The 25619-nt window shown below is 44.5% G+C and overlaps 2 protein-coding genes and 1 pseudogene across 7 annotated transcripts; 2 read left to right on the top strand and 1 right to left on the bottom strand.

The window, feature by feature from the left end:
- Positions 1-19491, bottom strand: C30H9orf43 (chromosome 30 C9orf43 homolog). 6 transcript variants are annotated; one of them, XM_043453519.1, is made up of 14 exons: positions 19223-19491; positions 16765-16917; positions 16514-16661; positions 14935-14992; positions 13259-13350; positions 11417-11483; positions 10145-10275; positions 9350-9500; positions 8907-8967; positions 8566-8624; positions 8255-8342; positions 1719-1804; positions 566-632; positions 1-371 (listed from the first exon to the last, which is right to left on the bottom strand). In XM_043453519.1, the coding sequence occupies exons 2-14, from the start codon at positions 16913-16915 to the stop codon at positions 163-165; spliced, it is 1368 nt and encodes a 455-aa protein (XP_043309454.1). In that variant the 5' UTR covers positions 16916-16917; positions 19223-19491; the 3' UTR covers positions 1-162. The 6 variants fall into 6 exon arrangements, with proteins under 6 accessions (XP_043309454.1, XP_043309458.1, XP_043309459.1 ...); XM_043453523.1 differs by having other exon boundaries at positions 575-632; XM_043453524.1 differs by having other exon boundaries at positions 8282-8342.
- On the top strand, positions 19491-22348 carry POLE3 (DNA polymerase epsilon 3, accessory subunit). Its single transcript, XM_043453529.1, has 4 exons — positions 19491-19804; positions 19905-19990; positions 20343-20461; positions 20743-22348. The coding sequence occupies exons 1-4, from the start codon at positions 19739-19741 to the stop codon at positions 20913-20915; spliced, it is 444 nt and encodes a 147-aa protein (XP_043309464.1). The 5' UTR covers positions 19491-19738; the 3' UTR covers positions 20916-22348.
- A 126-nt stretch (positions 22349-22474) lies between these two features.
- LOC122431890 lies at positions 22475-23729 on the top strand (annotated as a pseudogene).
- Positions 23730-25619: the final 1890 nt, after the last annotated feature.

Genomic DNA, 25619 nt, shown 5'->3' with positions numbered 1-25619 from the left:
TTTTTCTCTCTCTCACTTATTTCAGAAGCAAGTAGAAGCGAATGAAGAAAATAGAATCCCTAAGGTCAGACCCTGGTAAAGGCTCCAGGGAGTCCAAGTCCCCTCTCCTTCCTGCCCTCACATCCAAGGTTGCTGTGCCTGGAAGCCCGAGCATCCTTCCGCCTACACCTCGGACACTTCACTCTGCGCCCCGGAGGGATGGATCTCCTCGTCCTCTTCATCTGTGGCCTGAAGAATCCTCAGCAGTTTGAGCTCAGGGTTCCAGCTGATGCCAGAAGCACTCTCTGGGGTCTTCACTTGGTCTTCCAGCAAAATCTCCATCTGAGTCCTGATGTCCTTCTTATTGTATTCTATTTGGGGTAATTCGGGACCTAAAAAAAGACCCAGCCATCAACTGCACCTGCAGCCTTCTCCCAATTAACTGCAAAAAATGGAAGACAGAAAAGGAAGGACTCTTCTGAGGGGTGAGGGCTGTGCCCTCCAGGGAAGTGAACCATCCTGATCAACAAGGTTCCGCTCCCCGTCCTCAGACACTTTCTAAGGTTCCTCCACCCTCGGGTCTTACTCTTCTTACTGCGGGAGGAGTCCAGGGATTTCTTAGCGACGTTTGTCTGTAATCTCTCTGTGGAATCCTGAAATTCATAAGTGTAAAGAAACTTGAGTCAGGATTTAGGAAACAAAGGGCTTTTCTAAATGATGCTTTCCTTGGAGAAATTAACGTCTAAGACAGGACAAAATGCCACCAACTGACAATGAAGAGAGAAGCTTGTGTCACGGGCTCTTTGGCCCTGTAGGCTGCCCATGAGAAGCCAGAAAGCAGTTTTCCCCAGTCCCCTCAGTTAACTAAGGGTAAACTGCCTCCAAAGGCGTGTGTGTGTGTTAGTCACTCGGTCATGTCCAACTGTCTGCAATCCCATGGACTAGCCCGCCAGGCTTCTCTGTCCATAGGATTCTCTAGGCAGGAATACTAGAGTGGGTAGCCATTCCCTCCTCCAGGGGATCTTCCCAACCCAGGGATCAAACCTGGGTAGCTGCCAGCAATTCTTCCCATTCCTATAAGCACATGCTGTTCTTACCATCATGAGACAGAGTCAATTTCCTCTCCTCTCGAATCTGAACTGGACTTGCCATTTTTTTTAAACAAATACAATGTGGCAGAAGTGACATGGTTCCAGTTTCAGGCCCATCCCTAGGGAAGTACCTTCCTGAGATTACTTCTTGGTTGTCAAGAAGCCCAGACCAGACAGATGGAGAGGCCTCATAAAAGAGAACTAGAGACAGTTTGGCCAAGAGCCCCAGCCCAGCCTGCAGCTGAATGCAGCTGCATGAGTGACCTGAGGCAAGACCAGAAAACTATCCAGTCAACCCACAGAATCATGAGAAATAACAAACCACTATGGTTCTGCTTTGCGGTGGCTTGTTATACAAAAATAGACAACTAAGGGCTTCCCAGGTGGCACTAGTGGTAAAGAACCTGCCTGCCAATGCAAGAGACCTAAGAGACAAGGATTCAATCCCTGTCTGGGTCAGGAAGATCCCCTGGAGCAAGGCATGGCAACCCACTCTAGTATTCTTGCCTGGAGAATCCCCATGGACAGAGGAGCCTGCAGGCTACAGTCCATGGCGTCACAGAGTCGGACACGACTGAAGTGTCTTAGCATGCACGCCAAAGACAATTGAGACAGGGCCCTAGCAGAATGGCCCTCATACACCCTCACCTGTTTCAGGGTGGAGCCTTCTGTCTTCATTGGCTGCTGCTGCTGCTGCTTTTTGTCACTTTCCTGACCTCGTAGAGTTTTGCGACCTAGTGACCACAAGATCAATTCAAGTCTCCTACTGGTATTCCACATCCCATTGCTGGGCTTCTAGTTGACCCTTAGTCTACAGGTAACTCCCCAGCCAGGACAACACAGGACCTTAGAGGCGGGTAAAAGGGAGTGAGGCCCTCTTAAGTTCTCTTCGTGATTCTGTTCGCCTGGGACTGTGACCATATCTATTACAGAATCAGTGAGTAAGGGAGCCTGTGTGTTAAAAGATCCAGAATTCCTCAAAGAAACCTAAGGGGCAAGCACCTATGTGTCAGTGTAGCAAAAGAACCCCTAGGTCTATCTTTTCAGTTTATGAATCCTGTTCTTACTTTCTTGGGCCATCCCTAAGTTACCTCTATTGACTTATGAAAATGATCATCCTTCCACCCCAAAAATTCTAGATCTATGACTCTTTTGTATCAGATCTTTCCCCAACTAGTCACGAAATGCACTAGTTCTTTCCCTTCCATTTCTCTTCCTTTAAATGAGCAGTCTTCCAGGCTACCACCAGCGGTACGAGGCTAAAAGGGACCGCCAAACAAGGAAGTCCCTTGCTCCACACTTCTGCTGGCTCCCTGTCAGCACTGGTTCACACCTTAGTCACATGCTGGGGCATTCTGAAAACCACCCAGGCCTGGACCCAACACCATACATTCTGATTTTAATAGGTCTGGGGTGCAGCATGGGTGTTAGGGTTTTGAAAGCTCCTCAGTCGATTGCAGGGTGCCATCAAGGCAGATCACCAATGCCCACCACTGAGGATAAAGATCAAACACCTCAGCAGGCCATCTCGTCGGCCTGATCCACCTCTGTCCCTTAAATACCCAACCCCACGACCACAGCAGACTGCTCAGGGCTCCCTGCCGCCACGCTCCTCCAAGACACATTCACCCAGCCCATCCCTGCTTCCAGGAATTCTCTTCCATATTGGGGAAACTCTCACACGTATCCATGATCCAGTGCAAAAATCACCTCTTCCATGAGGCCTTTCTCAACTCAGAGAGGACAAGCCACTGCTCTAAGAATATAATTCAAAAGGGAGCCCCAGTCACCCAAGCAAAGCTGCTCCTACTAGAGGCACCAGGAAGAGGAACAGAAGGCACAAGAATAAAACTCAGGGGAGTTGTCATCACCCTGGATACAGGGCTAACCTTGAACAAGTGCCTCCGTGCTGGGCCACAGTCCCAGTGCTGTCTGCCTCCCATGTGAAGGTTCAGGAGGCTTCTTCGATCTCCAGTTTAGAAGACACTTTTAGTATCAGAGAGCAGGGTGAGTTGAGAGATAAACCAAGAAAAGCATCCTTATCAGGAAACACCTCAGCCTCACCTTCTGGGTGCCCCAGGGTTGGAGGGTGAATTCTGATGACTAAACAGTTATTTCCCCATCACAGACAGCAATGTCTGGTCTATTTAGGGCAGAAGAATCTGCCACAGTTTAGGGGGATTCTTTCTCCTTGCTTCTCATTCCACACTCAAACTGAGAAACATCAGAGGAGCCGGGGTAAGTATGTCCTTCAGCTCAGACATGATAAGAACTCCAAAAGGGGGAGTCTCCTATCTCTGGCATGAACACTAGAGGAAAGGGATCGCCGGTCAGGAATTAGCCCCCTGCCTCCTGGATGGGGCTGGACTGTGAAAGGTAACCTGTGGCTGAGAAGTGGCTGACTCTGCTTCCTTAGAACTCTCCTGGGGCTCTGGTGAGGGGCCCCGGCTCTTCCCTGTCTCACAGGCCAGTGGGCTCTTGGGGCTCTTCTCCTCAATAACCCAGGCTAGCTCTTCATCCCCAAACCACTGCCTTTTCTAAAGTGGGACCTGAGCGGGGAGGAGCCAAGATGGCGGAGGAATAGGCCGGCGAGATCACTTTCTCCCCTACAAATTCATCAAAAGAACAATTCAACGCAGAGCAAACTTCACAAAACAACTTCTGATCGCTAGCTGAGGACATCAGGCGCCCAGAAAAGCAGCCCATTGTCTTCGAAATGAGGTAGGACAAAATATAAAAGATAAAAAGAGAGACAAAAGAGCTAGGGACAGAGACCCCTCCCGGGAAGGGAGTCTAAATAGAGAAAGTTTCCAAACACCAGGAAACCCTCGCACTGGCAGGTCTGGGGGAAGTTTTCGAATCTCAGAGGGCAACCTGACTGGGAGGTAAATAAATAAATAAACCCCACAGATTACGTGCCTAAAAGCAACTCCCAGCAAAGTACCCCAGACGCCCATATCCACCACCAGCAAGTGGGGGCGGAACGGAGAGGAGCGGGCAGCATTGCTGAGGGTAAGGACCGGGCCTGAGTGCCCTGAGGGCAATCGGAGGGAGCTTTTGTGAGATACCAGCTTAAACTGTGGGACAACAAAAGAGAGAGAGAAAATTAACCGGCCGGAACACACTGCCGGCCGTTCGCAGAACAAAGGGTCTGAGCAAGTCCAGAGGAGCTAGCCTGCGGCTGACCGGCCCAGCCCCGCCAGAGGCAGGAGGCACGGAGGAGGGGAAACGGGCAAACTCGGCCCCAGAGAGGGCATCCCCTACCACACTGCAAACAGGCCTCCAGTTTCTAACCAAAGACTTCATGAGATTCTGGATGGTCGACATCCGCCGGGTGGGTCGCGGCTAAACACAGGGCGCACGCACCTGACTGACGCGGGCGGAAATTGAGGCTGGGGCCACGGAGGGGAGAAGGCGCGCCGCACCCGGGGAGAGTGCGCCCATCAAGCTCCTGGCGGCCTGAGCTGCTCCGGCGGGGAAGGCACAAAACGCAGGCGCAACCCAATCTGCGCTTTTGTGGAATACCCGAAAACTGGAACCGCACGCAACGCAGGGCACGCTCCATATAGAGCAGCCGGGACCTGAGCAGCGTAGACAGGGAAAACAGCGCCCTGCCATCCCTGCAGCGCGATGGAACTAGTGAACCTCAACAAGAGACCACCTCCACCCACCTGTGTCAGGGCGGAAATCAGGCACTGAAGAGACCGGCAAACAGAAGCCAAATAAACAAAGGGAACCGCTTCAGAAGGGACCGGTGCAACAGATTAAAATCCCTGTAGATAACACCGACTACACCGGAAGGGGCCTATAGATATCGAGAAGTGTAAGCTGGAACGAGGAGCTATCTGAAACTGAACCGAACCCACACTGACCGCAACAGCTCCAGAGAAATTCCTAGATATATTTTTACTTTTTTTTTTAATTAAAAATTTTTTTTTCTTTTCTTCTTTATTTTTTATCTTTTATTTTCTTTTAAAATTCCCTATTACTCCCCCATTACTCCTTAACTTTCATTTTCATATGTTTTTACGATTTTTTTAATTAGGAAAAAAAATTTTTTTTCTTGTTTTTTTTCTTTTTTTTTCTTTTTCTCTTATTTTCTTTTAAAGTCCTCTATTACTCCTCTACCACTCCTTAAGTTTCATTTTCATTTCACTATAACCTTGCAAAAAAAAAAAGAGAGAGAAGCCCTATTTTTAAACCAAACTTCATATATATTTCTAAAATTTTTTGTTTTTGTTTTTAACATTGTATTTTTAAGAGCCTAACCTCTACTCTAGATTTTTAATCTTTGTTTTTCAGTATGTGATATAAATTTTGGACATTTAAGAAGGCAATATTCAGTCCCCATTTTTACTCAGGAGGGTGTTGATTACTCTCTCCCACTTTTGACTCTCTGTTTTCTCCCTCAGATCACCTCTATTTCCTCCCTCCCCCTTTTCTACCCAATCCAATTCTGTGAATCTCTGTGGGTGTCTGGGCTACGGAGAACACTTTGGGAACAAAGAACTGCATAGATCTGTCTCTCTCCTCTTGAGTCCCCCTTTTTCTCCTCCTGCTCATCTCTATCTCCTTCCTCCCTCTCCTCTTCTTCATGTAACTCTGTGAACCTCTCCGGGTGTCCCTCATGGGGGAGAATCTTTTCACCATTAACCTAGAAGTTTTATTATCAGTGCTGTATAGTTGGAGAAGCCTTGAGACTACTGGAAGAATAAAACTGAAATCCAGAGGCAGGAGACTTAAGCCCAAAACCTGAGAACACCAGAAAACTCCTGACTACACGGAACATTAAGTAATAAGAGACCATCCAAAAGCCTCCATACCTACACTGAAACCAACCACTACCCAAGAGCCAGTAAGTTTCAGAGCAAGACATACCACGCAAACTCTCCAGCAACGCAGGAACATAGCCCTGAGCGTCAACTTATAGGCTGCCGTAGTCACACCTAACACATAGACCCATCTCAAAACTCATTACTGGACACTCCATTGCACTCCAGAGAGAAGAAATCCAGTTCCACGCACCAGAACACCGACGCAAGCTTCCCTAACCAGGAAACCTTGACAAGCCAATTGTCCAACCCCACCCACTGGGAGAAACCTCCACAATAAAAAGGAACCACAGACCTCCAGAATACAGAAAGCCCACTCCAGACACAGCAATCTAAACAAGATGAAAAGGCAGAGAAATACCCAACAGGTAAAGGAACATGAAAAATGCCCACCAAGTCAAACAAAAGAGGAGGAGATAGGGAATCTACCTGAAAAAGAATTTAGAATAATGATAATAAAAATGATCCAAAATCTTGAAAACAAAATGGAGTTACAGATAGATAGCCTGGAGACAAAGATTGAGAAGATGCAAGAAATGTTTAATAAAGACCTAAAAGAAATAAAAAAGAGTCAATTAAAAATGAATAATGCAATAAATGAGATCAAAAACACTCTGGAGGGAACCAAGAGTAGAATAATGGAGACAGAAGATAGGATAAGTGAGGTAGAAGATAAAATGATGGAAATAAATGAAGCAAAAAGGAAAAAAGAATCAAAAGAAATGAGGACAACCTCAGGGACATCTGGGACGATGTGAAATGCCCCAACATTCGAATCATAGGAGTCCCAGAAGAAGAAGACAAAAAGAAAGGCCATGAGAAAATACTCGAGGAGATAATAGCTGAAAACTTCCCTAAAATGGGGAAGGAAATAGCCACCCAAGTCCAAAAAGCCCAGAGAGTCCCAAACAGGATAAACCCAAGGCGAAACACCCCAAGACACATATTAATCAAATTAACAAAGATCAAACACAAAGAACAAATATTAAAAGCAGCAAGGCAGAAACAACAAATAACACACAAAGGGATTCCCATAAGGATAACAGCTGATCTATCAATAGAAACCCTCCAGGCCAGAAGGGAATGGCAGGACATACTGAAAGTAATGAAAGAGAATAACCTACAACCTAGATTACTGTACCCAGCAACGATCTCATTCAGATATGAAGGAGAACTCAAAAGCTTTACAGACAAGCAAAAGCTGAGAGAATTCAGCACCACCAAACCAGCTCTTCAACAAATGCTAAAGGATCTTCTCTAGACAGGAAACACAGAAAGGTTGTATAAACGTGAACCCAAAACAACAAAGTAAATGGCAACGGGACCATACCTATCAATAATTACCTTAAATATAAATGGGTTGAATGCCCCAACCAAAAGACAAAGACTGGCTGAATGGATACAAAAACAAGACCCATATATATGCTGTCTACAAGAGACCCATCTCAAAACAAGAGACACATACAGACTAAAAGTGAAGGGCTGGAAAAAAATATTTCATGCAAACGGAGAACAAAAGAAAGCAGGAGTCACAATACTCATATCAGATAAAATAGACTTTCAAATAAAGGCTGTGAAAAGAGACAAAGAAGGACACTACATAATGATCAAAGGATCAATCCAAGAAGAAGATAAAACAATTATAAATATATATGCACCCAACATAGGAGCACCGCAATATGTAAGGCAAACGCTAATGAGTATGAAAGAGGAAATTAATACCAACACAATAATAGTGGGAGACTTTAATACCCCACTCACAACTATGGATAGATCAACTAAACAGAAAGTTAACAAGGAAACGCAAACTTTAAATGACACAATGGACCAGCTAGACCTAAATGATATCTATAGGACATTTCACCCCAAAACAATCAATTTCAGCTTTTTCTCAAGTGCACACGGAACCTTCTCCAGAATAAATCACATTCTGGGCCATAAATCTAGTCTTGGTAAATTCAAAAAAATTGAAATCATTCCAGTCATCTTTTCTGACCACAGTACGGTAAGATTAGATCTCAATTACAGGAAAAAAATTGTTAAAAATTGGAACATATGGAGGCTAAATAACACGCTTCTGAATAAAGTGGGACCTGAGGAGTAAGTGACTCTGACTCATGCTTGTGGCCATCTCTCAAATCCCCATGTGAAGCAGACATCTGGCCCAGCTCCCTTGCTGAGTAAATATTTAATGGAAGGCTGATATACGGTAGACCAGCCAAACAGAAGCATTCCAAGGAGAATTCAAGTGCCTGACAATCATGGGTCCTCAAATGCAAACGCGTTCAGCTTTTCCCGTCCTCAGCTAGGTCCTGGGATTCTGCCACTCCCAAACCCACATACTCTCCTTACCACGGCGTGGGTCACCAACCACGGCACCTGAATGTCTGTGCGAGGTGTTGTGGCTCCCTGGTTCATTCCTGCATCTCTTTCTAGCCTCCTGAAACCCACATGAGGAGGAAGTGAATTAGGACTTTTGAAAGTGAAGAAATCTTCTCCAAAAGGTCTGAAAAGAAGGTTGTTAGTATAACCACACAGGAACTCTGTATCTACAACCAGCAAACAGGGAGAACCCCATCCCTCGCACACCCCTTCCCGTTCCAGGCTTCACCCACTTGCTCCAACCCCAGCAGGTCCCAAGCATCCCTTCGCTGTCACTCTACCTGTTTCCTAGTGGCTGTCTTCGCCCTCCTCTGTTGCTGCCGCTGCTGCTTCCTATGACCTGGTGACCAGACAGCCAGCTCAGCCCTCTTCTCCCTGACAGCTCCCACCCTCCGCCTGGGCCGCCTGCCGTGCCCTGCCACCCAGGGGTGACGCTCTCTCCCCGCTGGTCAGGACCAAGCTGGGAGGGGGTGCTTTTTGAAACTGCAGTCTCCTAAGGTCTGCATGGGACCCCGTATGACTGTGGCCGCAAACACCACTGTGTTGGGACCAAGATCAACTGTAGGAAATGTGGGCAGAGGGGGGCTGGCACCTGGAGAGCGAGCAGCATCAGAAAACCTACCATCTGTTTTCAGGTTAGAATAGCGTTTCTTCAAATGTTCAGGATATCTCAATGCTGGTTTCTAGAGCAAAAAAAGAAGAGAAAAGAAAAAAAGTTCTACTGTGGGTCTTTCTCTTTCCCAAAATGTGTCCCCAAATGCCTTTATCCATCGAGTCAACGAGTACTTTTTTGAGAAGCCCAGTGTGTGCAAGATTATAGCAGGGGCTCGGGAGAGGGGAAAGGTGTGGGAAGCCAAGTGCAGAAGAAACAGAGAATGCTGCTCCCCTCCAACCTCTCCCTGCACATCCGCTTTCACCCACAAAGCCCAGTCCTTCTGTGGCACCTCGATCCAGAGTGGAAGAATAGAAGAGAAAGCAATTAGAAAGTTAAGTCCTCCAGCCTTGAGGACAGGTGAGTTTGGACTTGCACACAGACATCTTCTGCTGAGGGTCCCTAGCTCTTACTTGTAGGGTGAGGCGGTGTACAGATAAATACATCTTAGCAGAAATGGCACTGTCGGGCCGGCTCTTTTCCAGGGGAGGTTTCTTTTTCATCATGGCCAACTGTGTCTGCATCTCTGGATAAAGTATGGTCTTCCCTTTATCCAGCAAGAGGCTGAAGGGGACAGACACAGAGACAGTCAGCAATAGCTCTACATTTGCAGACATGTCCACCTTGCCCTTATAAGGCCGATACCAACAGGTGCTCATTCGGTAACGGCTTTCAGATGCAACTATGGCAATCATGGCTGAGTGGATTAAGTTTACTATATGCCGGGCTCGTGTGCTTTACACCACTGAATCCTTACCACACCCCAAGGACAGGTCTATGATCTTCATTTTGCAATGAGGAAAAGGAAGATTAATGAGGCTAAATAAATGGTGGAAATTCACGAAGGCAATGAATTTCAATACAAAATTCAAAGGTGGTCTTGCTCCAAACCACATATTCATTCCGTCTTCCACTTAACCCATAACTCACCTATAAAAAGAACAGTGCGTCTACCTCCCAGTCAAGGTTGAAATGAAAGAATATAAGTAGTGTGCTAATTATTAAGCACAGGGCCTGGCAGGTGGTAAGTACTTAAATGGTGGTGATTATCATCATCACTGCATGTGTGTAAGTCCACAAATTCAGCGACCAAGTATGGGAACGGTTTTCTCCCCTCCCTCCCCAGAAAGAGCACACTGCTTAGACCTTTCTTAGCTTCTAGAGAAAAGAGGATGCTCTGGTTCTCCCACAGCTTACAGGACACTCACTCCTTCAGTAGATCCTGAGGCAACATGTCAAACTGGTTCCATAAAGGTAAGGATTCTGAACTTAGTTGCTCATACCAGTGTCCTGGGGTGGGAAGCGGTACAATTATCCCTGGAAGTTCCAGCTTGTGTTTCTGGAAGAAAAACCATGGAAAGAACTCCCTGTAGCACTCTCTTCAATGCCACATTGTCCCACCACAACTCTAGCCTCCCGACACAACCCTGGAGTGGGAAACTCCTTGTTTCCAGACCTACTCCAGCGTCCTCGCCCCCTCTAAACCACAACCTGCCACATCTTTATCAATCTGGCTCTTCAACCATATTGTTGAAATCAGATCACACAGTAATTGATGGACTTGCTTCATTTCCCCCCCCAAAAGGCTCCGAACAAATATTTATTGGCCAACCATGTGCCAGGCAGAGGGCTGGGGCTAGGAATTCAGCAATGAACAAAATTGGCCAAGATACTATTCTCCTGGATGTAGCAACCTTCCAGCTTTGTGACTTATCCAAGGCTCCATTTACCCAATAATTGGTAGAAGTAGCATTAGAAGCACAGGTCCCTGGAGAAGGAAATGGCAACCCACCCCAGTATTCTTGCCTGGGAAATCCCATGGACAGAGGAGTCCAGCAAGCTACAGTCCATGAGGTCACAAAGAGTCAGACACGATTTAGTGACTAAACCAACCAATCACCAGAAAAAAAGAAGCACAGGTCCACTGTAACTTCCAGTCTGTTGAAATTCTATTCCCATCACACCAGGGCTTCCCTGGTGGCACAGAGGTTAAAGCATCTGCCTGCAATGCAGGAGACCTGAGTTTGATCCCTGGGTTGGGAAGATCCCCTGGAGAAGGAAATGGCAACCCACTCCAGTATTCTTGCCTGGAAAATCCCATGGACAGAGGAGGCTGGTGGGCTATAGTCCGTGGGGTAGCAAAGAGTCGGACATGACTGAGCGACTTCACTTTCGCTTTTCACTTTCATCACACTGAAAATTTGTTTCTAATCAACCTAAAATTCCCTATGAATGCCCAGCAGTTGCTCCTAACATCTCTTCAAGGTGTTCTTTTACCTTCCTACAGGGAGGAGGTAGGGAAAAGACCTAGTTATTCATTTCTCTGCACAGAAAATGGTTTGGTAATTATACTCCTTCCTTAAGATGGGTTTTCTTTTGCAGATGTTGTTCATTTAAAGAGAAAATGGAAGAAGGGGGAAAACAAAAATAAACCCTTACAGACAAAGATCAGGAAGGTTTGGCCACAACATTAAACTTACCCCTGGAGATTTCTTTCTGTTCATATTCCCATCCTGGCTGCAAATAATATGCTTCTCCTCAGCTGGGCTTGAAATAAGAATAACCACAACTTATTCCCAGACATCTTAAGCAGAAGCATCAAGGATATTTATGAATGATGACCATGAAGATTGCTATCCTCCATTCAGTATTCAAAAATGGCTGGTGAGGAACTCAGAGGTAACTGCAGTTCAGAGACTGCTAAAAACAAGAAACCCCCTCTCACCTTGCCCTCACATCTAAATTAGGCTCCCCTCCATTCTCTCAAACAATTCAGTTATTTACTTCCCTAGTATTAATCCAAATTAGTAATTATATACCTAGGTGCAGGGATGTTTATAATGTCTGAATCCTACCACCACCATAAGACTCCAGGAGGATAGGGACAAAGTATTAAGATCTCGACTGAATTCCACTGCTTAGCCCAGAGTTGCTCAAATATTTTTTGCTCTGTCATCTTCCTCCTCCTTCTTACCTGGAATACAGATATGATGGCTTAAACTCTATCAATCAACTTAGACTTTGAAATCCCCATGAAGCACCTCAGAAGGTGGGAGCCGTGGCCCAAAAAGCTATTAACAGAAGGTGTTCTGGTGTCTGATTACCTCATGGAACTGAGATAGTAGCCCTGGACCACCTAACTCTGGGCTTCTTTTATATGAAAAGAAAGAAACCCTTAGAGGTTTTTTGGTTTACACCATATATATTCACACACATACACACACATATACACAATACATATATATATATATACATATATATATGCATTCACAGGATTTTTTTTTAAGAAAATAAAGTTTCATCATCTCTTAACTGAAGATGGCAACCCACTCCAGTATTCTTGCCTGACAAATCCCATGGACAGAAGAGCCTGGCGGGCTACAACACAGTCCATGGGGTTGCAAAGAGTCAGACATGACTTAGCGACTTAAACAACATGTCTAAACAGTCACTCTAAAAGAATCTGAGAACCTCAGCAGTCATGAAAGAAAAATCCGTTTCTTCCAACGATTGTCAATATTAGCAAATCTTTGGACCTTCACCAAGTGATCTTTATCACAGCTGCTTTGTACACAAGTTCTATATGCTATTCATTTTGCATCAGTGCACTAGTCCTTTGGCTTGAGACCAAAGATTTGGGTGCTTCACTGAAAACTTTTACTAGTTGCTGATGACTAACAAGAAAAACTGATAGTCAAAAGGCATTTGTTTCTTAATCAAACCTCCCAAATACATTGGGCCCTATCTTGTACGCTATTTATAGACAAGTAGAATTTGATGTAGAAAAGTCCCAAAGCACGAATCTCAAAGTACACTCACAGGAATTCCAGGGCAGCATTTAGGGCTTCCCTGATAGCTCAGTTGGTAAAGAATCCACCTGCAATGCAGGAGACCCTGGTTCAATTCCTGGGTCAGGAAGATCTGCTGGAGAAGGGATAGGCTACCCACTCCGGTATTCCTGGACTTCCCTTGTAGTTCAGCTGGTAAAGAATCTGCCTGTAATGTGGGAGACCTGGGTTCAATCCCTGGGTTGGGAAGATCCCCTGGAGAAGGGAAAGGTTACTCACTCCAGTATTCTGGCCTGGAGAATTCCATGGACTGTACAGTCTATGGGGTCACAAAGAGTCGGACATGAAAGAGCAACCTTCACATCACTTCAAGAGGTAAATGCAAGAGGCCATGGCCTTCTGCTCTGCTTCACCTCCTCCTTCATGCAAAGAGGTAGCTAAAAAGGAGTTCACAGAAAGAAGGCTGGCAGAAGACAGTAGGCATTTGTAGAACACAAGAGTTGAAGACTCCCAGGTTCTCAACATGATACTCACCTCACATGCTTCTCTGGGATCCAGACGACATCCATATTTCCTACATCTTGAGGACAAGGAAGCTTTGTCTCATTCAAATTCAGCACTGATAGCTAAGAGAAAGATATAAAACCCATGTATGGTTTAAAGGTACCACTCCTGATGGTATTCACTAGCAGGCTAAGGAATGAATCATCATGCTAACCAAAAAGGTATGGTGGTTCAGAAGATTAAAAAATAAAATAAAATAAACATTTCTTATCCCCAAAATAGCTTCATAATATTCCTTCGAGAAACCAAGGTATCAGAAAAGGTACTCTGCAAGAGTGAGCACCGTTAAGTGAATGGTCTCCCCTGCCTCCCTGTGATATTAGGGCAGCATTTAGCAATTCCCAGATGCCTTGGGGCTTACCTAAGGGAACACTACTTATTCTGCCCACTGCACTCCAAAAACTAAGATCCCCTGCAGATAAAACAATACAATCTGGAAGCAGGGAGAGAACCGAAAGAAGCAGAAGCAAGTTTTTCTCTTTTATAGCCTGTCTACAATTACAAGCATCTACATAAAAGTTAAAGTCATAATTTTTTTTCACATTTTGCTATTTAGGATACTAGATTTATAAGGAAATTTTATAAATCATCTAGTCTATACCCCTAGCAGGATTCACACAGGAAAAAAACTGTTAAAAATAAGCTGTCCCCATGAAAAGAAACTGATCGACTTGGGGGAACAGAGGAGATATTTGGGGCACCATAAGGCCTCCTATGCATTTTGAATTTAGAACCATATGCATGTATTATCCTAGACAAACAATTAATTTAAAACTAATTTAATCTAACACTCTAGAGGCCAAAGAGGTAAGTGATTTGTTCATTCATCTATCCAAACCCATCTACCCTCCCTTGGTTCCTACCACTCTCTATCACGTAATGCTGAAAAGTGAAGGGTCTCATAGAAAAAAATAAAAGGCATCCAGTAGGACTGCAAAGAATAGTAATCTCTATTGTAGACAAGTAGAAGGGTTTTTTCTTCTTAAAATATAGCTCTTTTCCTAACTAGCTGTGTTTTTAAAAAGTCACTTCCTATCTGGGCCTCAGTTTCCTCAACTGTAAGATAAATGAGACAGACCACAGAAATAGTGTTCAAACTGCAGTTGTAACTTACTCATAGGTCACAAAATCAAATTTTGTGAATCACAGCCTCCACTGTCTTAAAATGAAATAGAAAAGGATAGAAACTTTCAGAGTATAGTGTAACTTACAGTTAGGGTAAAGATTATCCCATGGTATTTTATTGTAAAATGTATTTCTTACCATAAGTGATAGCTAAAAAAGTTTTAAAATCATGAGTATAGCTGATCTTGAGGCTCATTTTAGATCTGACATTCCAGCATTCTAATTTCCCTATATTATGAGATGACAGTAGCTGAACACACTCTATACAGGAGAGATAGACAATTCTTAACTATGGAAAACTGCCACAAATAAATCCCACTAGGTCTGGGGATTTCTAGAAACAGTATAACATGTAAAAGCATTAGCACAGAGTCTAGCAAATAGTAAGGGCTCAGTATTAGGTAGTTATCATCATCATTATTCAGATCACAGTCATCCTCAATGTTAAATAAAGGCAACATTTTATTCCCAGTAGTAAAGAGAAAATGCTGAGGAAGTACCTTTTTTAATCTGTGACTTACTTTGGGAGATCTATCAGTACGGTTCATTAAGTCTCTGTCAGGTAAATCCTTCCAAGGCCTAAAACATGAGTTTTCAAACATGAAACAGAGTCACAAAAGACTTACTGGGATGATAAAGTTCGTGCTATGAGGAAAAGCCTCCTCCTTATGTACAGAAATCCTTGGACTTAATACCTACCAAATGAATGTTAGGTCTTCTCATCTTCTTAAGTTTTGCTTGTTTGTTTTTCCTTGAACAACTTCTAGATATTGCACATTGCAAACCCTTCACAACTATTTGTTGCATCAAACTGAATTCCTAGCCTACGCCTTTCTCCAACAACAGATAGTTACATCACCATCAGTAAAAATTTATTCAGTAATTTTGATGGAGATGTTCAAAAACATGCTGCGCTGTGCTTAGTCGCTCAGTTGTGTCTGACTCTGCGACTCCATGGACTGTAGCCCGCCAGGCTCCTCTATCCATGAGGATTCTCCAGGCAAAAACACTGGAGCGGGTCGCCAAGTCCTTCTCCAGGGGATCTTCCCAACCCAGGGATCGAACCCAGGTCTCCCTCATTGCAGGTGGATTCTTTACCATCGGAACTACCAAGGAAGCCAATAAACAAAATGTGGGGCTGCCCTGGAGGCCCAGTGGTAAAGATTCCACCTGCCGATGCAGGAGACACAGGTTCAATCTCTGATCCGGGAAGATCCCACATGCCGAGGAGCAACAAAGCTCATGCACCACAACCGCTGAGCCTGGGCTCTAGGGCCCAAGAGCCATGGCTAACGGAGCCCATGTGCCCCAGAGCCGGCACTCCACAACAAGGAAAGCCACTGCGATGAGAAGCGCGCATACCACAACTAAAAAGCAGCCCCCAGCTGTCACAGCTGGAGAAAAGCCCGTGCAGCAGAGAAGACCTAGCACAGCCAAATAAATCAATAAATAATTTTTTAATGTGGCATTGACATACAATGGAACATTTTTCAGCCTTAAAAAGGCATGAAGTTCGTTCATGTGACCACATCAATGAAGCTTGAAAACATTATCCAAGGTGAAATAAGCCAAACACAAAAGAACAAATATTGTATGAGTCCACTTACAGGACGTACCTAGAACAGGCAAAACGCACAGAGGCGAAAAGCAAAATAGGACAGACATCACCAGGGAGGAGAGGGAGGAGGGAAAGGAGTTATTGTTTAACCAACTCCTACAAGACAATTAAGAATACTTTCTGTTTCCCACACTGCCTACTCATTACTCCTTTAAGTGAACTGCTAAACGGTTTGTCTTGTTTGGTGGTGGGGCGGGGCGGCGGGGGGGATGGCTGGGGTGGGTGGTTGTTTGTTGGTGTTTTTTTGTCTGTACCACGTTGGTTGTACCACGTGGCTTGTGGAATCTTAACTCCCCGACCAGGGACCGAACCCCAGGCCACAGCAGCGAAAGTGCCAAGTTCTAACCACTGGACCTCCAGGGCATTTCCCCTAATGCTTTGTTTTTAATCTAGCTTTCTCAAAGTTCAGTACATAGGCAAAGAAAGGTAACCCAAAATTTAGAGGTATTAAGCCGTTTAAGGAAGATTCCATGATTATTTACCTGCCTTGAAACTTGGAGTCAAACTTTGAACTCAATAAAGTGTGAGCCTTTGTGAAGGTAAATCCTGGTAAGTGACGCCGACGAATAACTCTCTCGGCCGGCAAGCAGGAATCTGCGATGTTTACAATGGTAAGCACTGGGAGCTTGTCTGAAAGACCAGACCAGAAGAAAACATACAACATGGCATAAGGGAGCCAAATAGAAACAATTCAAGGATCTTGTAAGGGAGGAGACAGGGCTGGCTAATTCACCTTCAGTATCCAGTAAAGATTTGGAGGAAGAGTCCAGAAGTCGAGGGTGGCCCCTCTCAATCCGGCGGATAGTTGCCCAGCATTGCGGATGCTGACAGATAGCCAGGTCACAGGTGGTCTCATCCCACTGGCTTTTATCTGGCAAATCCATATCTACAAATGGTTTAGGACAAAAGCCAATCTTGCAGCTTTCTAGCCCTCTGCAGAAACCACCACCATATAGTTAGGGAATATTACGACCCCTTGGATTGTGGTAGGCTACAATCCATGGGGTCGCAAAGAGTCAGATATGACTGAGTTACTTCACTTTCACTTTCACATACATTAGCTAGTCCAGATATTAATTTGGACTCAAAGCATAAAATGTTTTCATTGAATCATATCAATAAACAGTGGTTACAGGATTGTTAAGAATAGGGTACCATGAAAGTATGAAAATCTCAGCACGGAATAGAGTGACAAGAATTTGGAGAAGGCCTCCCAATTGACCATTAATTAATAGCTGAGTGACCTGAAAGTTAACCGGTCTGAGCTTCAGTTTCCTTAGCTGCAAAATGAGGAAAAGCCTATTTCACAGGGTCACTACAATTAGTTAATGTATATTAACAGGTCTGGCAAACAGTTCAAAATAATTATTAACATCCTTTCCTTTCCCCTTTCACTAATCATTAGAGAGAGGATGCCCCAATCTCCAAAAAGCCTATCAAATTATAACCAACATACTTGGCACCTGAATATCCACAAATTACGGTATACACAGGGGCTCTGGAAGCAATTCCCTGTGGGTATCGTATCAAGGGACAGCTGAGTCACAGAAGTGCTTTAGATGGCTCAAACCTTTAGAAGAGATGCTTCATTTTTCAATATGCTCCAGTTCTCATACAGGCAGCTAAAACACCCACCAGAAATGAACAGGTTTGCTGAAACAGTAAGTCAGTCGACTCAGAAGTTGCATCAGAAGCCACCAGCTTTTCATTTCCTGGCTCTATGGTCTTGGGCAAGTGAATTCAGCCTGTTTCCTCATATAAAGTAGGAAAGGGGAAATCCCTAAGTAGGATTGCAGAAGCATTAAATGAGGTAATGTACTTTTACGTATGATATATAACAGGTGCTCAATAAATTTTATCTTTCTCTCTCTAGAAATGTTTTAGGCCATCACTACCACCAGATCCCTAATAAGTTTTTTTAAGGACAGTGTCCATTTCTTCTTTCTTTTACTCAAAACAATTATTGACTACCAAATATGTGAGGGGACCTGTTACGAGCACTGAGAACAATAATGAACAAAATAAGTCTCTGTTCTAAACAGCTTATAATTTAAACCAAAGATAACAAACTAGTAGCCTGGAATTACGCCTGAGCTATGACTTGTTTTATTTCGCCTACACTTTGAGCCATTACTTAAAAATGGAAATAGTCCATATACTGTCCAGATTTCCAGCTCCTCTTAAAGATCAAAATATCTAACAACTGCTGCTGCTAAGTCACTTCAGTCGTGTCCGACCCTGTGCGACCCCATAGACGGCAGCCCACTAGGCTCCCCCGTCCCTGGGGTTCTCCAGGCAAGAACACTGGAGTGGGTTGCCATTTCCTTCTCCAATGCATGAAAGTGAAAAGTGAAAGTGAAGTCTCTCAGTCGTGTCCCACTCTTAGCGACCCCATGGACTGCAGCCCACCAGGCTCCTCCATCCATGGGACTTTCCAGGCAAGAGTACTGGAGTGGGTTGCCGTTGCCTTCTCCGTATCAACACGGAGGCCCAATTCCAACTACACAGCACCTGGCTGGAGCTGAGCACTTCCTGACATCTTTAAACCAGGTGTATTCTATCCAAGTGGAGACTTCCCCCACCAAAGTCTATCATCTGTATCTGAAGCAGTTTCAGTTGCCATTTACCATCGTTTTTGATGCTCTTTTTCTTATAACAGAGAAATAGTTCTCTGTGCTCATGTTTCTAACACAAACAGGAAAACTAAAAGTGACCTGAAATAGCAAGTTTCAAGGAAAAAAAAGAAACAATTTCTGCTCAGTGGGCGTGAGGACAATTTCTACATATGTAATAGAAAAATGACAGGACTTAAAAAGCCCCTGCAAAACCATGAAAAATATTTTTGGCTAGGAAAGATGCACGATGAACAATTCAGTGAAACAAAAAACAAATACAACTGTAACAGGGTTTGTTTTTGAATGCTTATGTAATGTTACGTTACTCTTACAAGTGGCTGGGTGTTGCCCTTTGGTTACCCAACCAGCCCGAATTGAGCCCAGAGGTCTAGTCATGCCTGTGTCGATGTTGCCCGCTTTAGCACCATGCTGGCAAAGTAGTCTGTATTAAAAAGTTTTAGGTAACAGCTATCCTTAATACCATTATTACAAAGTTGAGAAGGCTAAAAAGATTAGTGGGAGAATGAGGCAACAGATGGCCGCGATTCCTCGAAACGAAAGCAGAAACCAAGTTACCAGGACACCAAGGCCCAGGGGAAGTCGCAGCTCCCGACGGGCAAAGAGGTGGGCGAGAAGCCCCGCCTCTCGCCCGAAGGAGCCCCGCCCCGCCGGCTCAGTCCACGCCTCCGTCTCCCACGCTAGGCACCCGGCAGCTCCGTCGCCAGGCAGCGGCGCAAAGCACTATGGGAAAGGGACGGAAACCCCAGTGAGCCATAGTTAATTTCTAGATGCGATGGAGGCGTGAAGCAGGGAAACGAGCCTGGGAAGGGACGCCAGGTGCCTGTGAGGCCGGACGGAAGCCCCTCGGGCCAAAACCATGGCAGCCTCCGAAATTCAGACGCACCGGCCACTGGAGGCGGAGGCGGGGCTGAGGGAGAAAGGCGGCTCAGGCGCGCGGGGCACTGTGGGACACGGTGTGGGCCACGCGGGGTGGGACGGAAGCCTCGCTGGGTCAGACCGTGGCGACGCGGGAAGTCCGGACGCCGTAGCGGCCTGAAGAGGAGGTCGCAGACACGGTCCCCGGCCGCGACCATGGCGGAGAGGCCCGAGGACCTAAACCTACCCAATGCTGTCATCACCAGAATCATCAAGGAGGCGGTAAGCAGCTCCAGCTGGCGGCCGGACCAAGGGCGGACGAGCGGGCAGAGCGAAACAGGTGCTGGGCCGGTGGGTTTGCTCACCCTCGCTTTTCTCACAGCTCCCGGACGGTGTCAACATCTCCAAGGAGGCCCGGAGCGCCATCTCCCGCGCCGCCAGCGTCTTCGTGCTATACGCCACATCCTGGTAAGGTGGGCAGACTTAGCCGAAGCTTAGCTGGGCTAAAGCCTAAGGGAGGCGTAAAGAGATCCCCCTGGATTGGAGTTTGTAACCTGGACCCCGCAAACCCCAATAATTATGTTCTGCCTCAGTGGAGCGAGGTTCCGAGCCCTCGTTCTAGATCTTGAAATCTCTGAAACAAAGTAAGACAATTACTTTAACCCTTTTGTATAAGGAAGGGTGGGACTTAGCGTGTCACAAGTATCCATGCAGGCATCTAAGACGCAGGCTTTCCCATTCCACCTTAGGTGCTCCTTTTCCCACCCACACCATACGCGGCAGGAGGGCATCTGACAGCCCTTAATCTTTCTTCTTTCAGTGCCAACAACTTTGCGATGAAAGGGAAACGCAAGACACTGAATGCCAGCGATGTGCTGTCCGCCATGGAGGAGATGGAGTTTCAGCGATTCGTTACCCCGTTAAAAGAAGCTCTGGAAGGTAACTGCCCTTTCGTCTTCTTGAACATCCAAGTAGATGTTCATCCTAAATGACCTGCTCAACCTGGCCCTGAGATTTGATCAACTTGAGTCTCTTTTAAAAGTCCAGTAGCAAGTATCGGATGCGACTCAAATGGCAGGCACCACCTCATTATCTGTTTGGTGATGCTGGGCAGATTATTTTTCCTTTTGTACCTCAGCTTTTCCAGTTACCCAGTCGAGTTAGCTGCTGCTGTCTGTCTGGTTCAGCCTTGCTTCCTAACCTCCTCTTTATCCTTACAGCTTATAGGAGGGAGCAGAAAGGCAAGAAGGAAGCTTCAGAGCAAAAGAAGAAAGACAAAGACAAAAAGACAGATTCGGAAGAGCAGGACAAGAGCAGGGATGAGGACAACGATGAAGATGAGGAAAGGCTGGAGGAAGAAGAACAGAATGAAGAGGAGGAAGTGGACAACTGAAGAGGATGGGGAGACGCCCCTTGGAAGAAACCACGCGAAAACCTGGTACACGTTTGTGTGAAGCTTTTTCTGGCTGGGCAGAGTAGTCTTAGGCAGAAGAGCCTGAGAAGATTGAAATAAAAACTGAATTATCATCAGGATTATCATCAAAGTCAGTGCTTCCCAGACTCAGAGCATCTGAGTATTAGAATCCTGTTTTGCTCAATCAGTCTCAAGGTTATAACTTTTTGGCAAGAGGGATTCTGAATGGCAAATTTAATTGGTCAGTTTGATCTCTTTTGTTTACATACACATATAGTTAGGCAATTGTTGGTCCCCAGTTCCCTCCCTGCCCCCCAGAAAAGTAATAATAACTTCCATGCTGCCAACTGTGTCCCAGATCACAGAGGCAGTTAAGGCTCAGGAAAAATGAGGGTTTGATCACAGTCAGCCTATTTGATTATACAGTATTTGGCAATTCTAGCTTATTTCAAGTGATCAGAATGGCTTAGCTTTAGGAAACTAACAACAAGGTTGAAGAAAACAATGAAATCTGCTGTCTCTTCATTTGACAGTAACATTAATTGCATTTTGTTTTCTACAGACCCACTTGGCTTAGAGCCCTTCTATATTGTCTGTAACCAGGCCTGTAACCTTCTATATTGCGTGTAACCTGCTTGGAAGGCTACCTTCTAGGCACATACTGTTTTTAAATCCACAGAGTAGAATTAGTTAAGCAAGGTTACCAATGTCTTACTCTTATAAAACAGGTGGTTTAGTCTTAAATGCACCTCACTGCCTGCCACTGTACAGCTTCAGGATTTGTCATCACTTCCTGGAAGGTATAAAATTCCCGGTTTTCGTGTCCAGTAGTCCATCTTCCAGATTTGTGACTATGACTTTTCATTTTTCCAATTCACAACAGGTTCCGAACTTTATTTTCTTCTAGGCACAACTTTCTCCCTCTCTGCTTCTCACCACCTGTCTTTGTCCTGCCTCTCCTCTGCTCCCCATTCCCACTTTCTCTGTCCCTCTTTTTTTCACTTCTGCCAACCTAGGAACTTGGATGACCTGCAATATCCCAGAGTATGGGTTCCTCTGATTCTCTAGTTCTAATCTCATGTCTTAAAACTGATTTTGTAAACCTCTTTGACCCATGAGGGAAATCTGATGGTGCTCAGGAATTTAATTCCTCCCCTAACCCATCCCCTTTAACTGCTTCTAAGTATCTCTGTTGACCTTGCCACGTTTTCTTCTCTTTCCATTTGGTGCTCCAAGCACTTTTTTGTTGGTCTCTTTAAGTTGAGTGCTTGGAGGTTGAAAGGTAGTGAAGTGTAGTTTGACACTGTTGATTTGTTAAATGAATACAGTGGAAAGTTTGTTGATAATTGAGTGAAGAATATTGAGAAAATTATAATGCTTTGTATAATAAAAAACATTATTGTTAAAAGTGATGACTCCTCTGTCATCCTTCTTGTTGATAGAAGTGTGGTTTGGGGGAGGACCACGGGTCGTGTTCTGTACAGTTCTTGTGGTGTGAACTGGGCCAGATCCTTGTAAACACGGGCTCTTGCATCACCTCGGACCACCAGCAGATGTTGGTTGTTAACAGGTAAGGGTGCTGCTCTTCAACCACAGTGAGAGCTTTCCAAGGCTCTGCTGGGCACCCTCTACATACTAGATGCGAACATTTATTGAATCCCTGCTATGTGTCTGGCAGTGTTCAAACTGCTATCAAGTATTAACTCTTAAACCCTATGAAGGAACACGGCTGTTACCTCCATGATTGCAGCTGTAACGCCGTATCACCTCTGATCTATCAGCCGTTTCAGAGCATTTTTCATGCAAACACAACCACAGTGGCTTTTCCTTCTCCACAGCAGAAACATCCCTTTTTTTTTTTTCCTGCTTTTACATTTATATTTGTATGAAAGACAAAGTTATTCAATATATATTTGTTTCTTATTTCTCCCTTGCAATTTATATTGATGATATATCTCTAACAGCTATGATGTGACAGTATTACGTCCCTGCTAAAACAGCATACAGAGTCCTTCATAGTTCGTTACTGTACAAGTTTTTGTTTTTTTTTTAAATACACTACAGTTTTTTCATCTCTAAATTGGCAGTATAATACGTATCTTGAAAGAATTTTAACACATAATAGAAGATTCTTAACACAATGGCATATACACAATAAGGCCTTGTTTTTATCTTTTTCTCTTCTGTACACATGTTCATTTCCCTTTGAATTAACAGAACAGATTCCGAATTGGAAAGAAATCATTTTTATAAGAAGCTCTGAGATTCTGTGAAAGAATCAGTGAAACTAGGTAGGCTGGTGTCCGGGCAAGGGGGACAGCGCAGGGCCCGAGACGCTCGCTCAGCATGCAGAACGACGCCTGAAAGTTCGTGGATCTGTATGTGCTGTGGAACCATATCATTGGCGCCAAGGACCATGCGTCCATCCAGATGAACGTGGCTGAGGTTGACAAGGTGACAGGCAGGTTCAACGGCCAGTTTAAAACCTCTGCTATCTGCGGGGCCATTTGCAGGATGGGCATGTCAGATGACTCCATTCTCCAGCTGGCCAAAGCTGACGACATCATCTCAAAGAACCTCTGACTATAGAGATGATCCGGAACATGGAATATCTGTTATAAATAAATAGTGAAAACCTAAAAAAAAAAAGAATCGATGAAACTGATAATCTTGTCTAAGATAATTAGTTTTCTTTCATACTAGTAGACTAAGAAAAATGTAAAATCTGGATACATACACAATATAACATTTGTACTCTGTGATGAAATTAAAGACTAATCCCTGTGGCTTCTGATAAACATCAGAGGCACTGTTGTCAAGTATTTGTTTTTGGACCAGAAGAATTTGAAATAAATTTCAAGTTTCAGTTTGCTCATTCTATGTTAGTATATTCATTTCTAATTATATAATTTAATTTTTTTTAATTTAGGTAATGATTCCTAACATAAATTTCATGTGTACCTACCTGGGAGGCACTCAAAATAATTTAGTGGGGGCTTGGTTTTGTTTGTTTTTATTTTTATTTAGTAAGTATGGTATACATACTAAAAGTACAAATTAGAGTTTTGTACATTTTCACAAACAACACATTCATAAAACACTGAGATCAATAAACAACATGACCAGCACCCTAAAAAAGTCTGATTTCCCTTCTGATTATTCCCTATCCTACCCAGTAGTAGTCGTGATCCTGACTCCCAGCACAGATTCATTTTGCCTGGGTTTCTACTTCATATAAACGAAATCATGCAATATGTTCTCTTGTGTCTGTCTCCTTTTGTTCAGCATTATATTGAAGATTTATATTGTTGCATTCACAGTACTTTTGATCGTTAAGAGTAACAGATTAAGGTAGAATTATATTTTAAAGGCTGCAGGAAGTGGAAACAGGTCTGTCAGCCAAGAATAAGAGAGAGAGGGGCTTCCCTGGTGGACCAGTGGTTAAGACAGCTCCCAAATCAGGGGGCACAGGTTTCATCTCTGGTGGGGAAATAAGATCCCGCATAAGACATGGAAAAAATAGATTATACCAAACAGCACTAAGATCCCAAATATGGCATGGCATGACCAAAAAGACATGGGCAAAATAGATTAAAATTTCCACCCTGTGATTACCTCTATAAGGGGGGTGGGGGGGGCTTCCCAGGTGGTGCTAGTGGTAAAGAATCTTCCTGTCAATGCAAGAGACTCGGGTTTGATCCCTGGATCGGAAGATCCCATAGAGTAGGAAATGGCAACCAACTCCAGTACTCTTGACTGGAAAATTCCATGGCCAGAGGAGACTGGCAGGGTATAGTCTACAGGGCTGCAAAGGGTCAGACACAACTGAGTGATTGAACACACCTCTATGAGTTGAAGAAGTATGGTAAACATGTATTGAAGAGAAATCCTAGTGGTGACATGGGGCAAATTAATCTCTTGGCAATTGTTTTCCCAATCTATAAAATGAAGGTAGTAACATAGTTGTCATCAAATGTAGATAAGTGGATGTAAAAGGTATGGTACTGTCCCTGGACTCTCTAATGCACAAAAAACATTACCTTCTTTCCACCACCTTCCTTATTTGAACACAGATCAGAACTCTAGTAGCTAGGAACTAAGCAGTATCATATTTTCCCAGCTTTAAGCCTCTCTGTCTCTTAGACTTGGAATATAAAGAGGTATAAAACAGGTTTGGAGTACAGATTTTGATAAATAAAACCTGAGAATAAGTGTAATACAACCCACTGGCATCCTTCACAGTTCAAAATCAACTGCTTAATAATCCCTGTCTCACTTCTACAAAGGAATTCCTTTGTTACGGTATTGATCCCGACCCTTATTTCACTCATCTGATGTTACCAGTTCACCCAAGCCCCATAAGACTCACCAGATCCCTCCTGCCCTTGAATATACTCTGCTGCACTTTGCCCACTCACCCTCAGACTTTCGGTCAAATCTCTCCTTGTACCCGTGATAGATAGACAGGTCTGAGGCTCCTGTCAGACTTGAAGCCTTTCCAAAGTGCCATGTCTTTCACATCACATCTCCCAAACGATGGCACAGAGTAAGCCCTGAAAAATTACGCTGAAATAACTTTTCTCTGAAAACTTGGAGGGCAGCCTGCTGCTGAACTCAACAACTTTGAAATGCTCAGTCCGCAAAAGTGGACTTATTGTGCTAGGCACGATGGTGTTGTTTTAA

This window comes from Cervus canadensis, chromosome 30 (genome assembly GCF_019320065.1).
Source record: "Cervus canadensis isolate Bull #8, Minnesota chromosome 30, ASM1932006v1, whole genome shotgun sequence".
In the NCBI taxonomy this organism is placed as follows: Eukaryota; Metazoa; Chordata; class Mammalia; order Artiodactyla; family Cervidae; genus Cervus; species Cervus canadensis.
Note: the sequence above shows the minus strand (reverse complement) of the source record. Positions and strands in the feature narration are given on the sequence as shown.